Source organism: Gallus gallus, chromosome Z, assembly GCF_016699485.2.
Source record: "Gallus gallus isolate bGalGal1 chromosome Z, bGalGal1.mat.broiler.GRCg7b, whole genome shotgun sequence".
NCBI classification, from domain to species: domain Eukaryota; kingdom Metazoa; phylum Chordata; class Aves; order Galliformes; family Phasianidae; genus Gallus; species Gallus gallus.
Genome location: NC_052572.1, coordinates 48,219,199 through 48,237,911, shown reverse-complemented (window position 1 = coordinate 48,237,911; position 18,713 = coordinate 48,219,199). Strand labels below are relative to the sequence as shown.

Sequence of the window (18,713 nt, the reverse complement as noted above, 5' to 3'; positions counted from 1 at the left end):
GGTTAAAGCGCCTTCCTTCTTTAAGCATACTTCTAACATATTCTACATCATTACTAAGCTGAGATCATCCTTGGGTAAACTATTTAAACGTTGTACATGTAAATCAACTTTGGCTCAGTAACAGGAAAAATACACTTATTAAATCTGTCTTTTTGATCCATCTTCATGTTTTTCTAAGATTCTACATTCAGTAGTTGAAAAAAATTAATAACTTCTTTGCTTTTATGAATAAAACATTAGCATTACTAAGTAAAACATATAAAAGGCTAGTTTTCTTGTAAAAAAGATTTTGTCAAAATGTCTATTTAAATTTGTAAACATACACCTACATATTTGTCAAGATTTTCACACATTTTCAATACAACTTCCAGTCTATTCTGTCATAAATTCCGTGTTCATCCACTTCAAATTCTTTGTGCAATTGAAAGACAAGTTTTATGATATGATAATATTTTTAGAACAGTAATCAAACAGCTCTTATAAACATTGCCTTCATCAAGGCAATTTTCTATTGTAGTTTATACTTGTTTATACTTTTTTTTAACAAAAACATTTAGGTGTATTATGGTCACACCATTTTCCACAAAATTTTGACTCTTAAGATCTTGCTTTGGGAGAAAATATGAACAATCTACTCCTTTCCACTCATGTTAATCTAAACTTGTCATAATCCTACTCTGTTAACTTTTTCTTTCTTTCAGAATAGCCTTTACCTGTAGTTACCCCTTTCACAAAACTTACTCTTACCTTTTATCAAGTTTTTCATTTGTCTTTAAGCATTTTCCAGGTTACTGTCTGGTTTTTGAGATTTTTGGATTTCCATGTTCTTGTCCTGCTTTATTTTTAACAAATCCAAGATTATTATTCCATTATTCCATGTTCATGCTAAGCAGTGCATATTTTTTGCAGAGATTGACTACCTATCTCCTAGCCCAGTGAAAGCTGACTGCTTATTCTAATTGAGTTTGTTTTTATTTTTAAAATTTGCTTTTTATTGCAAGTGACAACTTGCAGCTGCTCAGTTCTCTTCAAACTGCCTTTGCCAATGTGCCTTGTTAACTGCTTTTTAGAAATTTTTTACTGTACTTTAGAGCCACTAGAGGAAAACAAAACAAAACAGGTTTTTTTATCAGTGAGATGTGTGTTACTAGAAATCTGCAAGTAAGCTATGGGATATGGTTAACACGCACTAGGCACAGGATGCCATGCAGAAGGACCTAGACAGGCTTGAGCAGTGGGCCTAGGAGAACCTCATGAGGTTCAACAGATCCAAGTGCAAGGTCTTGCACCTTGGTTGAGGCAACATCCAACACTAATACAAGCTGGGAATGAAAAGATAAGAGCACAGACCTGCCGGAAAGGACCTGGAAGTACTGGTGGATAGGAAGCTGGACATGAGGCAGCAGTGTGTCCTTGCAGCCCAGAGAGCCAACCATAATCTGGGCTGCATCAAAAGAAGCATGGCCATCAGGTCAAAGGAGGTGATGCTACCCCTCTACTCAGTGCTGGTACTGCATCCAAGTGTGCAGTCTTCAGTACAGAAGAGACACAGATCTGTTGAAGCATGTCCAGAGGAGAGCCACAAATAAGGAAGAAGTCTTTTACAGTGAGGGTGGTGACACACTGGAACAGGTCACCCAAGATTTGGTGAAAAGCCAGTCCCTGGAGACGTTCAGGGTGAGGGTGGATCAGTCTCTGGGCAACCTGATCTAGCTGTGGATTTCCCTGTTCATTGCAGCTGAGTTGGACTAGATGACCTTTAAATGTCCCTTCCAACTCTTAAGGATTCTGTGATTCTAGGTGGAAGTTGATGCTGACTAGCTTATCTTTCTAAGTACTGTGGGAGATGTGTTGTCTCCTGATACACATCAATGACTGTCTCAGAATGGTGTAGGGAAATTCCAGAAAGCATAACAATAAAAGTTTATGCTCGTCAGCTATTAACGTAATCTCAGAAATTTTCAAAAGAACTACACTGATACTCTGTTTCAATCTCATGCTCTCATATAAAATTAGATATTTTTGAAATTTTAAAGCATTTAAATGTGTTGGTTCTGCATGTATAAAATCATATATTCCACTGATGAACAATCTCATTAGTTTGGGTTTAACTTATGGAATACTTGTTCTTTACTGTATCTATATTTGGTATATACTAAAGCTTGTTCTCCTCTGCAGAAACTTTCTGGTGTAATATTTAGGCGATCTAAGCCAATGATTTTAGAACTCAGGATAATCAGTCGGTTTCATATTGTTTCAGCACATGCAGAATGTGCATTTAAGAAGTCATCCTCTATTCGTAAAGAATGCAATATATTGATCTTGGAAATTTGTAGACATAACATCTGTTTCCTTTATGTTAATTGTTAAACCAAATACAGCGTTAATTAAAATACTGATTTGAAAGCTACAAAAAAACAACAGTATTGTCAGTTAGAGAATTGGTAATTAATTTTTTAAGCAAGGTATAAAAAATTTGATAGTTGAGATTAAATCAGAGAGTCAGTGTAAGAATTGTCATTTCTGAGAAGTTCAGTGTACAGATTTTGCTAATCTAATAACAGTAAAACTGTTAATTAGAAAAAGAGAGGGCAACATAGTTGTGTAATAGAACGCATTGTACGTGTTTTGCTCTCATTCCACTCTTGACACACATGTGCACATGCACATCCCTCCAAAAGTAATGCTCCCTATTTTATTGTACTGGCTCATGACATCAGAATTGGATGTTGGTGGTATGGCAGTAGGGTTTGAACATTCACCCCAGTATTCCATTATGTTTTGTTGTTGTGTGGCAGCTGGCAGTAGAGGGGTGGTGTGACAAAATGGCATCTGACCTGGAAGTGTGTATGAAGCAAAGATGTGCCATAGAATTTCTCCATACAGAAAAAGTGGCACCCACTGACTTTCATCAGTGCTTGCAATGGATGTTAGCACATTGAGGTGGTGGTGTTTCGGCAGTGATGACAGAGACATGAAGGATAAACCACATACCAGGTGGCCATGTGCAGATCTTACACTGTGAAATACGTGTTGATTAGCTCATCTATACAAACTGGTGGATTACGACTGGGAAACCCTGTACAAAGCTGATATATTGGCTTCAGTGTGTTGGGAACAATGATGACAGTGCTGGAATATCACAAAGTTTATGGCAGGTGTATCCCATGAATTGTTACACAGGAACAGAAAGAACGTTGTGTGCCAGTTTGTCAGGATGTACTGAGCCGTTCATGGAATCACAGAATTGTACAGGATGAAAGGGACCTCTGGAGATCATCTAGTCCAAATCCCCAGCCAAAGCAGACTCCCTGCAGCAGGTTGCGCAGGTAGGCATCCAGGTGGGTCTTGAATATCTCATGAGAAGGAGATAACACGACCTCCCTGGGCAGCCTGTTTCAGTTCTCTGTCACCCTTACCATGAAGAAATTCTTGTGCACATTTGTGTGGAACTTTTATGCTTCAATTTGTGGCTGTGCCCCCTTGTCCTATCACTATATACTACTAAAAAGAGTCTGGCCTTATCTCTTTACTTCCTGCACCTTAAATATTTATAGTCACTGATCAAATTCCCTGTCACTCTAATTTTCTCAAGGCTGAACAGACCCAGATCGCTCAGCCCAGAACTTGATATAGTGCTCCAGGTGAGGCCTGACCAGAGCAGAGTAGAGAAGGAGGATCACCTCCCTTGACCTGCTGGCCACACTCTTTTTAATGCACCCCAGTATGCCGTTGGCCTTCTTGGCCAACACAGTGCTGGCTTACAGCCAACCCATTGTCCACCAGGACCTTCAGTTCCCTCTCTGCAGAGCTCCTCTCCAGCAGGTCATCCCCCACCCTGTAGTGGTGCAGTTATTCCTCCCTAGGTGCAAGACTCTACACTTGCTTTTGTTAAACCTTGTCTGGCTTCTTACTACCCAACTCTCCAGCCTGTTCAAGTGTCACTGTATGGCAGCACAGCCTTCAGGTGTGTCAGCCATTCCTCCCAGCTTTGTATCATTAGCAAACTTGCTGAGGGCTTTTTTTGAAGACTGGATTGACATTGGCTGTCCTCCAGTCTTCAGGCATCTCTCCCATTCTCCAAGACCTCTCAAAGATAATAGCGAGTAGTTCAGCAGTCACCTCTGCTAGCTCGCTCTGCATACGTGGATACATCCCATCAGGGCCCATGGATGTATGTACACTGATGTTGCCAGGACACTCTCAGACTATCGTCTCCCTCACCAAAGGGGAGCCTTCCATTCCTCAGGCTCTCTCACTTACCTCCAGGGCCTGGGATTCCTGAGGGGGGTCTTTGCATTGAAGACAGAAGCAAAAGTGGTGTTCAGTATCTCTGCCTTCTCGGCATCCCTCATTACCAGAACACCCTTCTCATTTAGTAGGGGACTCACATTTTCCCTAGCCTTCCTTTTACTGTTGACATACATAAAAAAGCCTTTCTTACTATCCTTTATCTCCTTTGCCAGATTCAATTTCAGGTGGGAAACCAACTGGGAATTCCAGCTGTTACAATGCTGACAGTATCATTTTCCTGAAATATATCATTACATTTGCCAGCAGTGTGTGCTTGTGGCCAGGAAGACCAATGATATCCTGGGACGCGTTAATAAGAATGTGACCAGCAGGTTGAGGGAGGTGATCTTTTCCCCCTACTCTGTGTTGGTGAGACCACATCTGGAATAATGTGTCTAATATTGAACTCCCCTGTTCAAAAAGGGCAGGGATCTCCTGGAAGGACTCCAGTGGGGAGGTGACAAAGATGATAAAGGTCCTGGAGCATCTCCAGTGCTAGGAAAGACTGAGAGACCTGGGTTTGTTCAGCCTGGAGAAGAGAAGACTGAAAACGGATCTGATCAATGTTTATAGATAGCTGAAGTGCAGGAGGCAAGTGGATGAGGGCAGAACTTTTTCAATGGTGTGTTGTGATAGGATAAGGAGCAGTGTTAAAAAAGCTTTAACATAAGAAGTTCCAGGTAAGTGGAATATCCAGATAAGTGGCAGAACTTCATTACAGTGAAGGTAACAAAGCACTGGAACAGATTACCCAGAGAGGTTGTGGAGTCTCTTTTTTTGGAGATATTCAAGAATTATTTGGATGCCTGTTGGTGTAACCTACTTTTAGGAACCTGCTTTAGCTGAGGGGTTGGACTTGATCTCTTAAAGTCCCTTCCAATCCCTGCAATTCTGTGATTTTGTGATTACTTTTCAGTAACTTAGTGATGGCATCATATCTCATCACTACAAGCCAGAATCAAAGTGGCAGTCTGTGAAGAGGTGGCTTGAATTCCTCATCAAAGAAAAGGCTCAAGATGCAGCTCTGAGCAAGTAAAGGAGTAAAGTGATGTGCGCTGTTTTTTTGGGTTAAGAAGGGATGATCTTTCTGGATTTCCTGGAACACAGACTAACCGTTAACTTTGGACAGCTGTATCATGACTGACTAAGCTGAAGGCTTGAACTTGTGAAGTCAGGCTAAAGAAGAAGACAACCTTTCTCTTGCAACCTGGTAACACTAGACCTCATACTAGTTTGAAGAAGGACAATGGAGAACACGGTCAGTCTTGGCTGGACTGTCCTACCTTACCCATCTTACAGTCCAGTTTTAGCACCATCTGACTTTCATCGTTTGGGCCAACAGAAGATTGTGTGGCCAACATTTTTCCAGTAATTATGCTGTCATAGCAGCTGTGAAACAGTGGGTCACCCCTGCTGTTGTAGGTTTTTATGAGTGTGGCATGTAGGCTCCTGTTCTTCACTGGTGAAAATACATAGCTGATGGTGATGACTACATTGCACATACTATTTTGTAGCTGAGAATTTGCTCTATCTAATAGTGTTATTGTGCTTGTTGTATCTGTTGTAGTTTCCATTGAATTAAATAGGAGGCATTACTTTTGGAGCAACCTACTAATGTAGTGATGTATATGCCACATTTTTTGGCATTCATCAACACATATATGTTTTATATGAGTACACACAAGCATTATTTAGAAATTGTTCTCTTGGCTTAACAATAGTTTGATTTGAACATATCTTGCTATCAAAGATTGTGTGGTATTAAAAAAATTGTCAAGAGAAGTATGCAGCTTCCTCTTAAAATAAGTGTTGTATTAATTAATAAGGTAGGACTTGTTTCTTCTTTCATTATTTCTAGAGGTTTTGCATTATTTTCTTATTTTATCCCAGCTATCAATTCTGTGTATTTACTTAAAATGTACTTACTTAAAATGTACTTTAGCAGTCATAAAGTTATTAATTTCATAAAGCATCTCAGATATCAGCAGTATGTTAGTAAGGCTTTAATCCACAGAACTCATCATGCTTTACAGATGAAGTTTTCTTGGTAAAGAAGCCAAGATCATGGGCATAGATCATTTTACAACCTTGTACATATACATAGCTTAGTATATATCTGTTTAAAAATTAAAAAAAAGAATGCTCCTCAGGGAAATAAAAGTTCCCAAATATGTACAGTTTCTATATATTTACACCATGGGTTTTGGTAAATGTCTTACAGGTTAAAAACGGTAATAGAAGAACTCATTCAAACACAGCAAACGCTTTTGAGCAAAGAGGAACTTGTATTGGAACTAGAGAAAAAAATAGAAGACTCTTCTAAGACTTGTGAAAAGAAGTCAGAGTAAGTGGAATTAAAATTTCCAGTTGTAATACTGTGAAGGAAAATGTCTGTAATGCCATTCCTAATTCTTAAATAAGAAATAATCTGCACCAGCCTTGTTCTGCTTTTGTGAGAAATTATTCTCATTTATAAATAATAATAAATTTTCAACTTCTAAAATAAGGCTTCTTGACTCCAGATCCTAATTAATTAGAAAACTGGGCAGCTCTATTAATTTAATTTTGTTGTCATGTTGATGTTCAATAACTGCTCAATAACTGAACTTTTCTTAGCATTATAACTTCTGTCCAAATGAAAAAAAAGAATCAATTCAGATTGTCTGTTTGTTTGATATCGTTTGTTGTATACATGTGATTATGTGGAAGACTTTTTCAGTTATATGGAAGGTGTAATCTTGAAAGGTAATCTTTCTTATGCAGTAATGTTTAGAACTTGTCAAGTTAAGTTCATTCTTCATGGCATTTGCATTAGAATAGTGAATGTAGAACCAATGCCTTGTGGTACTGCTCGATAAATAATGAAGGTGAGATTTTAATGGTTGTTATATGTGTCGTAAATAAAGCATTTATTATAATTGATATTTTTAGGGCAGGATCTTTCACCTCTATTTCATACTCATATCCCAACCTAAAGTGAAGTTACTGTAATGTATAAACCTTTATTTCTGTAGTGATGTCTCTCTAGTTCTTTTTGTGATCAGTCGTAGTCTTACTAGACACTTGGTCATAAATACTGATTTACAGTAACAGGAAATTGGAATGCAATGCCTCAGGTGATCTTCATTTGCTGTAGACACATTCTTAGCTCTTGGAAGGCATCTTGTCACTTGGTACTGTCAAATGCATTTCAGTCACATTCAAAACTTTATGTAAGTGTACAGTTCTGACTAGACAAATTTTCATTCATTGACGAAGGACACATACAATATGTTTTCTGTTTATTCAGTTCTTGACCTATCTTCCTTTCTTACAGGATAAATGGTTTGAACTGGGTGGATTTTGTGCTGCTTTTCCATCGGAATGTTTCTTCATTGTTTTGCTATCTGTTACATCTCTCTGAAAGTAGTTCGTACTCTCCCTGTTTCCTGCTGTGTGCAGGCTCCTTTGAGTAATCTGTAGCAGATGTTTGTATTGTTGAGGAGATGATTTCAGTCCAGACTGTGCCTGTCTTGAGTCTGTGTTATTGTTGATCCTCAGGTCTCCCCACTTCTTTCTGACTCATTTTCATCACTGCTAGTCCAAACAATTTATTGACTTCTCAGAGGCAGTCTGCACTGAGTATTGTTTCTCTGTGTCTAATTATGGCAGCACATGAATTGTGTTTTACACCTATTGCACTTTTCATTAAGGCATGTGTTGGAGTGCATCTTGAAGTGCATCACTTTCCCACTTGCTGCCCTCTTATCTTGCAAGGATTCACTATTAAAAGACACACACAGGGAGTTTTATAGATAATACTTCCTCACAGGTAAAAGAAATGATCAGTATTCTGTGATGGATTTGGGCAAACTGTCACGTAGCTATCCTGGTGTACATCCTGTCACAGTTGAGGAGGGAATAGCTCCTGAGTTTCAACATCTTGGATCTTATCTACGGTTCATGATGAGTTGTAACCATTCAGCATTTGGAATGCTGTCATTTTAGATGATAATGTGTATTCACCAAGGTCCTACTGATGGTGGGAAGCCATCATTTTTGTGGGGAGATGCTTGGTCTTTATTTTCCCTCATTGTGAGGATGAGACAAAGAAAACTATCTTGAGGAGTTCATATCTTTGTGTGATGTTTTTAAATATCTGCTTTCTCCTGCTGAATTTTACTTTTCAAGTCTTCCACCAAGGTCTTCATACACTGTACTCATCCTTTCCACACAAAAGACCATTTGGAACTTGTTTGAGTAACCACCTACCTCAGGATCAGTTTCTGAAGAAGTAATCTTGCCATCCATGACTTTTGGCTTGTATTGCATTCAGCGTATGCCTACGCAGTGTTTAGCGTCCGTAAGTTATGACAGAGCAACTTCTTCAACAGACAAGGCTGTGTCTCCTTCTTTGTCAGACACAGCTGAAACTGTGGGTATACAGAATTATGAGGCTTGCTTTTGATTTTTTTTAGGATTTTTCAGTGGTCTTTTTGGTGCTGTCAACAAAACTGCTTGAGCCTTGTTCATGAGTACAACCAGTAACTTCATGTCTGAAGTAGGAATAATGGACTTGGTAATCAGGAATAATTTATATATTTCTTTTTTTCCTCCAAATGGAGAGCATACAGGACAAAAGAATACCATAATTTTTCTCTCGTGTCCTTATTCCTAGTAGGCCTGGTCCCTCAACTTCTTTTGTCTTCTCTTTCAGACTATGAGAATTCTGTTTCTTTCTAGACCAAGTTTCTGGGCTTAATTGGAATGTTCTAAGTGTGTCAGTGTTGCATCATAGATGTTTCAAGCTGTTGAGCAATTTATGTCCATGTTTGGTTTTGACATTTATTGAGGGTGATAGCAATCTGGGTTCCAGGTGGATGTCCTAAATCGTCTGCTTGTCGCAGAATCAGAATCACAAGGTTGGAAAGCACCTACAAGATCATCTAGTCCAGTCGTCCTCCCATTACCCTTGCTACCACAAGCTACTAAACCATATCTCATAGCTCCTCATCCAGATGCCTCTTGAACACTGCCAGGGACGACGACTCCACCACCACCCTGGGCAGACCATTCCAGCACCTGACCACTCTCTGAAAGAAAAAGTTTTTCCTCGTGTCTTATCTAAATCTCCTCTGGCACAACTTGTGGCCATTTCCTCAGGTCCTGTTTGTTGCCTGGGAGAAGAACCCAAACCCCTCCTCATCACAGCCTCCCTTAAGGAAGTTGTAGAGTGCGATAAGGTCTCCTCTGAGCCTCCTCTTCTGAACAATCCCAGCTCCCTTAGCCGTTCCTCATAAGACTTGTGCTCCAGACCCCTCACCAGTTTTGCTGCCCTTCTCTGGACACGTTCCAGGGCCTCAATGTTTTTCTTGTAGTGAGGGGCCCAAAACTTAACAATACTCGTGGTGCGGCCTCACCAGTGCTGAGTACAGGGGATGATCACCTCCCTGCTCCTGCTGGCCACACTATTTCTAATACGGGCCAGGATTGCATTGGCCACCTGTGCCACCTGGGCACACTGTCGGCTCATGTTCAGCTGAGCATCAACCAACACCCCCAGGTCCCTTTATTCTTCAGAGCCATCCAGCCACTCAGCCCAGAGCCTATAATGCTGCATGGCGTTATTGTGGCCAAAGTGCAAGACCCAGAACTTGGCCCTGTTGAACCTCATCCCATTCACCTCAGCCCAGCGATCCAGCTTATCTAGATCATTATCCTTTGCTAATGTTTGACAGTCCGCTGTAGAGTACCTACTGGAGTTGAACATGTGTGTTCTCTCATACCTTTATGTGAAGATCTGTTTTACGGCCACCTTCATTTAATTGATCTCCTGCATATTCATTATTAGGAAATCAGCTTTCTGTTATTTCCTTGGTGTTGTCTCATGCTTTCAAAGCTGGATTTGTACTTGATAGTCTCAGTGCAAGGTGTGTGTTTCTCTTTTATTCACATGGTCACTTCTGTGAGAACTGAAAGGTCTGGGGCTATTTTTTTTTCTCTATGCAGAAGGGTTCTCTAGTGGCCTGCGAGAAAGGTGAAAACCTTGTTGATTGTGGTGCAGGAGACAGTTAAGAGCCAAGTACAATCTTTTCACATGCAGCTGCAAGGCCACTTGCAGGTTTTTTCTTCCAGATCTGTTTCATGCACTGTTTTCCCCAGGAGGTGTCTAGAGCTGATACAGCCATCCATGATGCAACTGTTGTTTGAGAAGTGAGAATCTGGTCTTCTACCGGGCTTTTTTTAATAGGGCAACAGTTTGAAGTCTGTCAGTGTAAGAAAGAAGGCATAAAATCTCTTTTAAAAGATTTATCAATAAATAGACTGAAAACAAGAAAGTGGACAGAGGGCATAACTGTAAGTAAATATTAATCTGAAATTCTGACTTGGAAGCGAACTAAATGATAAGATGAGGTGACACAGTAGTAAATCCATACAGCATTCTGTATTGCACTTCTGTAATGGTGTTTTAATAAATTCAAATGACTCACTGGATGGTTGAGGTTAGAAGGGTGCTGTGGAGGTCTAACCTCCAGAGTTTAATCAAAATGTAAATTTACACAAACAATAATGAAAATATATACTGGTTGAGGGCAGCTAGTGCTTTGCATTTGGCATAAGGTTGAAAGTAACAAGTGGGAATGTGAAAATATTCCCATGTTCTCTTGTATGTTAATGGTGAAATACTGTGTAACAGTGGTATAAGCAAGGCCACAAGTTGACTATGGGATATGGTTTCAATAGCTGTGGAAGAACAGAGTAGTATTCAGAGCAGAGTGAAAAAATAACTTGTAGAAGACAAGAAAAAAATTGATTTGTAGCTAAGTTTCAGTATTGAAAATGCTTTTTTTTTTAAGCTTTCATAAAATAAAAAATATACTTTAAATTATGTGCATTTTAAGGTTAATTTTCTTTTCAGTATTGTTCTCTTGCTGAGCCAAAAGCAAGCACTGGAAGAACTTAAGCAAACTGTTCAGCAATTAAGATGCTCTGAGGCAAAATTTGCAGCCCAGAAAGAACTACTGGAACAAAAGGTGCAAGAGAATGATGGGAAAGAACCACCACCTGTAGTGAATTATGAAGAAGATGCCAGATCAGTCACTTCTATGGTAAGCTTTACTGACTTATGCAGTCTTGCTATCATGTATTGTTCCTTAGATCAGAGCCTTATGACACATGAACGGATGACTAGAGTGAATAAACTTCTCTTTGCATTTTCAGAAACTGACTAGTTGGAAAAACAATTCGGTTGTGTGGTTTTAATTATTTATTTTTAAGTAGCAATAATTTACATTACTCTCTGAATATCTGCAGAGTTCATTTGGCCTCCTGCACCCTAGAGACTTAACTTCTCCTTAGATTGTTTTATAATTAAAAGTGTAAATCTTTAAATAGATTTAATAAATATGACAATGAGTTATTGATAATTTTGTTGGCTTTGTTGAAGCACTATGTTCACAGCTGTAGACAGAAAGCTAACAGATAAAAGCTGTTGGAATTACTGCATATATTATGTCATTGAGAAATTAACTTCACATATTATAATCATTCCTTTTAACTCTTGCTAACACCCGACTCTTTCCAGCTTATTTTTAGAAGCCTCTTAATTTTAGATGGCTCTTTATAGTGAAAATAAACTTGTGTTAATTTATGAGATTCTATGTAATCTTAAAAAGTACGTGGCTACTATTTTGGGACTTCCTTTTCTTAATTATATGCAGTCGTGTGGAGATAGTAATCATAGAAGAACTGAATGGCTTGGGTTGGAAGGGACCCCAAGGTCATTGAGTTCCCACCCCCCTACCACAGATGGGGTCACCAACCTCCAGATCTGGTATGTGGATCAGGTTGCTCAGGGCCCTATCCAGCCTGGTCTTGAACACCTCCAGGGATGGGGCATCCACAGCCTCTCTGGGCAGCCTGTTCCAGCACCTCACCACACTCTCTGTGAAAACTTCCCCCTGACATCTAATCTAAGCCTTCCCTCCTTGAGCTTAAAACCATTCCCCCTTGTCCTATCATTGTCTAGATTTGTAAAAAGTTGATTCCTGTCCTGGGTTATAAACTCCAGGTGAGGCCTCACAAGCATTGGGGGCAGGATCACATCCCCTCATCATGCTGGCCACGCTTCTTTTGATGCAGTTCCAAATAGGATTGGCCTGGGCTGCAAGCACTCATTAACTGTTCATGTTGACTCTTTCATAAGTTGACACTCCCAAATCCTTCTTCCCAGGGCTTCTCTCAAGCTGTTCTCTGCCTAACTTGTATATGCTTGGGATTGCCACAACCTAAATGCAGAACCTTGCACTTGGCCTTGTTGAACTTCATGAGGTTGGTATGGGCCCACCTCTCAAGACTGTCTAGGTCCCTCCCGATAGCATCTCTTCCCTCTAGTATATTGGTTGTACTTCTCAGCTTGGTGTCATCTGCAAACTTGCTGAAGGTACACTTGATACCACTGTCCACGTCACCTACAAAGATGTTAAATAATACTGGTCCCTGCGTCAGTCCATGAGGAATGCCACTCATCACTGCTGTTGACCACTAACACTCTGAGTGCAGCCATCCAGCCAGTTCCTTATCCAGTGAGTGGTCTGTCCATCACATCCATTTTTTTCCAACTGGTGACCATGATGTCATGCGGAACAGTGTCAAACGCTTTGCATGAGTCCAGGTAGATGACGTCAGTTGCTCTTCTTTTATCCACTGATGCTGTAACTCCATTGTAGAAGGCCACCAGCTTTGTTAGGCATGACTTACCCTTGTTGAAGCCATGTTGCTTACCACCAATCACCTTGTCTTTATTTTCAATGTGCCTTAGTAGTGTCTTCAGGAGGATCAACTCCGTGATCTTGCCAGGAACAGAGGTGAGACTGGCTGGCCTGTAGTTCATTGGACCTTCTTATTTTATCTTCTTAAAAATAGGGGTTATGTTTCCCCTTTTCCAATCAGAAGAAACTTCATCAGGATGCCATGACCTTTCAAATCTGATGGATAGCAGCTTGGCGACTTCATCTGCCAGTTCCCTCAGAACCCATGGATGAATCTCATCAGGTCCCATGGTCTTGTACACCTTCAGGTTCTTTAGATGGCCTCAAACCTGATCTTCATTTACAGTAGACATATTTTCCTTCTCCAGGATCATACCTTTGCTTTCTGCAACTTGAGTGGTGCAGCTAGGACACTTGCCAGTAAAGTCTGAGGCAATGAAGTCATTGGGCACCTCAGCTTTCTCTGTATCACTCGTTACCAGTTCTTCAGTTTCCTTCTGGAGAAGGCCCATGTCTTCCCTGGCCTTCCTTTTATCACTGATATACCTGTAGAATTTCTTCTTGTTCCACATTATGTCCCTGGCTAGATTTAATTCTATCTGGATTTTAACTTTCCAAACCTGATCCCTGGCTGCCTAACAATTTCCTTGTAGTCCTCCCAGGTAACCTGTTCCTGCTTCCACTACCTGTAGGCTTTCTTTTTGTGCTTAATTAAGTCCAGGAGCTCCTGATTGATCCACAAAGGCCTCCTGGCATTCTTGCCTGCTTTCTTTTTTTCATGAGATGCTCTGTTTCTGGGCATGGAGGAGATGGTCCTTGAATACTGACTAGTTTGTTTGGGCCCTTCTTCCCTCCAGGGCTTTGGCCCATGTCACCGTGCCAAACAGTTCCCTGAAGAGTTTGAGGTCTGCTGTTCTGAAGTCTGTGTAATCTAAATGTTGTTTGATACTACATTTGATTGTACTTATTTGCTCTTCTTGAAAAATGTGTTGTAAATGTGTGATTTGAAAATTGTTTTTCTAGTAATGACTAATTTTTTGTTTGGCTTATGTTGTGAGTACATTTTGATGATTCTGAATGTTTTGGGTAATTTTAATTTTAAAAGTGCAGACCTCTTTATATAAAGTATGTATTTGTTGCCACACAAATGCAGCCAGTTTGAAAAGGGAGTAGTTTTCAAATTGTTTTGTTTTCCATCTCTTATAATATGTAGTAGTATTGTATGACTCTCACAAGTAGCCCAGTTCTGAAATGCTGTTTGATGTGATTTTGTAGATAGGGTTAGGTTACCTGTATTTTGTTTTGTAACTTCCATTGTTTCTGATTTTCCTCTACTGTCTGTAGAAAGGAGAAGAGTCTATGAAATAGATTCTTATTTCCAGTAAAACAGCTGTCTTTATGCCAAAATGATGTCGTATCAAAGTTGTTATAGGTTATATCACTGTCACAAAAGTTAACTGGAATCTTGTGCTAGGTTATCAGTGTTTAGTGAATGAATGGATCGTCTGTCATTTGTGTTAATATACATATGTTTTTCTTGCTATTTTAAGAGTGTAACAATAGTCTACCACAATTTAAACGGAGAAAATAACAAGAAAACGTCAGTATTATTTAATCTTCTGATTAGAAATAAAAACATCAACAATATCTGGAACTTTGTAATACAAGTATAACACTTACTGAAATGTGCAGCAGTGGTTTGCGTTTCATGTTTAGAGGCTACACTTAGAAAATCAGTATTGATTAGAAAATTGGTACAGAACAGGAAATCTTCAGGGACCGCAGAAGCCTGGCAGTAGATTTAACTGATATAAAATCATAATACAAAGTAGTAAATAATTTTGTTTAGCAACAATATAGTGGAATCAGTATGCCAGTATGTATGTCTTCCTGTATCCTTATACAGGAGAAAGAATTATTGTAACAGTACAGAACAGTATCTTAGAGTATTTGTTTTTTTCTGAGAACTACTTGTCTCTTAAGTAAAATACAACAATTTGTGAACTGTTATGCTGTTTCATGGTATGGTTCATGTAGTCACCGTCCCTGAAGATGTTCAAGAAACATTTAGATGTTGTACTATGGTTTAATGTACATGGTTTAATGGGGACATAGTGCTGGTAGGCGGATGTTTGGACTGGATTGTCTTGGTGGTCTTTTCCAAACCTTGTTGATTCTATGATTCTGTGATTCTATGATTTTTATTATGCTGTAACCATTGGTAAAACTGAGACTTGGTATTCTGGCTCTGTAATCTGGAAAAACTTGTCAGCAGGTGGAGCTCAAGCTTTTAGGCCAATAGGCTGGTTATGACTGAATAATCATCGTTGTTTAAAAAAGTTTCATCATCTATGCTTAAAAGTTAGATGAGACATAGAAATGTATGTTCTCATTTTTCTAACATCAGATAATCTGAAGTGGTGCTTTTTGTTTGTTTGTTTGGTTTCTGTTGTTTTTTCTGATGTTTTTTAAAGATGGTAAAATATAACAGTGATGTAGAAATATCCTAACACATGTTCTTCAGTAGCATGTAGGCTAACCAAAAAAAAATGGCACAGCTTTGCTGTTTAAGGAGCAGCTGTACAACATTGCTGCATGTTCTGCATGTGCTCATTAAAGGATTTCTGGTTGAGTTTGGTTGTTGGTATGGAAGGCACCTGAACTATCAATGAATTATCGATGTATCATTGTAGGAGAGTGCCGTCCTTTACACTGTGTGTAGTAGAGTAACTGAGAGTAGGTATGTATTAGCATGAGATTTAACATTTCTGAATGCCTATTATATCTGTTGTAGCTGAGGTATCCAAAAAGAAAAAAAAATATAAAAGTTCACAGCATTTCTGATTAGTTTTACTATTTAAAAGGCTTCAGAGATTGTGGTCTTGGTGATCGCTTTGAAAGTAAGATATGTTAGCAGTTGGTGGAAATTATTTGTGGCACATATTAAAACAAACAAACACAGAAGAAAAAGCATTGTATTCACGTCTCTGTTTTCCACATACTGTGAGTTCACACTCCTTCTGCTAGTGTGATAAACATTGAGGATTTGAGACAAATATATTTAGGATTCTCACTAAAATGGAAATCAACAAATTTTAATCAATTTGTGAGTTCTGAACTTTTCTAAGTCAACAATGTGGATATGTATGGTAACTGTTGAGTCATGGCCTCAACCACTGATGGAGCACCTGGGGAAAGGACCGGGTCAGCCTTGGGAGCACAGGTGAATGCAATTCACCCGTGTGACCAGAAGGAGTGGAGCCTGGCTGTACCTCTCTGAGACCTCATTTAGCAGCTGACTGCCAGAAAGGATCTCTGGTTGGAGATCCCTCCCTTGAGGTGTTTCCTTTGCGAGCCCATCAGAGATGGGTGAGCACTTTTCTTTGTAACATCTTTCTGTCATGCTAGTTCCCTTGTCATTACATCTCCTGTAATCTACATTTACATTGAATTGTATTGATCTTTCTGACCATGTAGATATTAAAGAACATTTACAGGAATTGACTATGTGATTAAAGATGATTATTACATGAGTTTTGTAGATGTTGTATGATTAGGATCTAGAAGTGTAACACACTATCTGCACTCCATGGGGTGGTTTACTTGGTGCCTGGCTTGATGGCTGCTGATGGGGTCCACCTAGGTCACAAAGGGGAAAAAAAAATTGCCCCAGGAGCTATGCACTGCAGGCATTGCAATCACAGGCTCTTGTCCTGTTGGGGGACTTGAACCTTCATGACACCTGCTGGAAACATAGCACAGTAAATTGTAGGCAATCCAGAAGACTCCTGGAACATATTGAGGATAACTTCTTGAGTGAAGTAATAGGAGCTCCATAGGGGTTTGTAATACTGGCCCTGTTGTTCAGCAGTGCAAGTGAACTGATTACTGACATCAGGATTGAAGGCTGCCTGGTCTGTAGAGAACGTGCAGTGGCAGAGTTCAAACTCTTGAGGGATACCAAACAGGCAAAGAGTAAAATCAGGATGCTTAATTTTAGGGAAGCCAACTTCCAACTTTTCAGGGAGTCAGCGAACAGAAGCTCCTGGCAACTTGTCTTCAAGGACCAGGGAGTGGAGCAGAGCTGGCAGATCTTTAAGGAAGCTTTCCTTAGGGCACAGGAGTTCTCCGTTGCCAGATGTAGGAAGTCAGGAAAGTAAGGCAAGAGAGCAGCATGGCTGTACTGGGACTTGGTGGTCAAACGAGAGCAAGGAGAAAATGCACAGGCAGTGGAAGCAGACAGGTAACCTGGGAGAAGTGTAGGGATGTTGCTAGACTGTGTAGCAGTGGAGTCAGAAAGCCCAGGGCCCATCTGGAACTGGACATGGCAAGGGGCACAAAGAAGGATAAGAAAGGCTTATAGATATGTCAACTGGCACAGGAGAGCATACCTTCCCTACTGAGAAATGGTGGCAAGCTGGTAACAACAGGCAAGGAGAATACTGAGGTATTCAATGACTTTTTTTGCCTTGGTCTTCACCGGACAGTACCAAGACCAGCACTCATTTTAACATTTTCATAATAACATTGACAGTGGGATTGAGTGCAGTCTCAGCAAGTTTGCAGATTACACCATGCTGTGGTGTGTGGTTGATGTATCCAAGGGGTGGGATGCCATCCAGAGAGACCTAGGCAGGCTTGAACAGTGATCTCAGGAGAAGCTTGTGAGGATCTACAAATCCAAGTGCAAGGTGTTGCACCTGGCTCATGGCTACCCTCACTGTCAGTGCTGCAGGGGGCTAGAAGGAAGAAGACAGACTCTTTAGCAAGGTCTGTTGTGATGGGACAAGGGGAAGTGGTTTCAAACTTAGAGAGAGGAGATTAGTTTGGATATAAAGAAAAAGTCTTTTATGGTGAGTGTGGTGAGGCACTGGAGCAGGTTTCCCAGAGCAGTGGTGGAAGGCTAGTCCCTGGAGACATTCAAGGTCAGGCCAGAGGGAGCTCTGAGCGACATGATCTAGCCATGGATGCCTCTGTGCATTGCAGGGGAGGTGGAGTAGACGACCCTTTAAAGTCCTTTCCAGCTAGAAAGATTCTATGATTCCATGGCATCTCGTTTTCTCATATTGTCTAAGGCCATGGAGAATCTTCAAACAGATGCAGGGAAGCAGCTTCTTTGACAGCACTATGAAGAAGCTTGATGGTATAGATAGAATTTTTTTTTTTTTCTCTTAGTGACTCAGAAGAATTGAGGCATTTCTGTGCTTTGTAATGCAATACCAAGCAGATGTCTTATTTATCTGCTCATGTAAGTAATTTCCTGCTAATCTGTGGCTCCTTGTGTTTATATAAAACTAGGATTATATAAGACTCCACTTATTAGGAAGGGGTAAGGGAGTTGTTCACAGTTACTTGCAGACTTCTACCATGTTATTTTGAGATTGTAAAAGGTCTTATCAATGGAAACAGGACCAGTGTAAGTCTATGCAATGTTGATACTCTTAGCCTCTTTCTTATTTATCAGCAGAAGAAACACTGGCTGTGCAGTCATCTTGTAGAACTTGTGCCTATTAATTTATATAAGACTTGTAAATAAGCAGCTGTTGGATTCCTGGGCAGCTGAAGTGCAACTTAATGATTTTTGCTTTGGGCTGCTTTTCAAGCTTGCTAGCTGGGACTTGTGTTTTTGGCTCACAGACAGAACTTAAGATGAAGCAAAAATGCTCCAAA

The 18,713-nt window shown here is 40.0% G+C and overlaps 1 protein-coding gene across 3 annotated transcripts in view; it reads left to right on the top strand.

The window, feature by feature from the left end:
* FER (fer (fps/fes related) tyrosine kinase) overlaps positions 1-18,713 on the top strand; it is a 179,836-nt gene that overhangs the window by 51,079 nt on the left and 110,044 nt on the right. For all 3 annotated transcript variants that reach the window (XM_040656018.2, XM_413981.8, XM_046905745.1), the window contains 2 exons: positions 6,515-6,637; positions 11,192-11,381. In XM_040656018.2, coding sequence (XP_040511952.1) covers positions 6,515-6,637; positions 11,192-11,381 — 313 coding nt within the window. The remainder of the gene's footprint in view (positions 1-6,514; positions 6,638-11,191; positions 11,382-18,713) is intronic.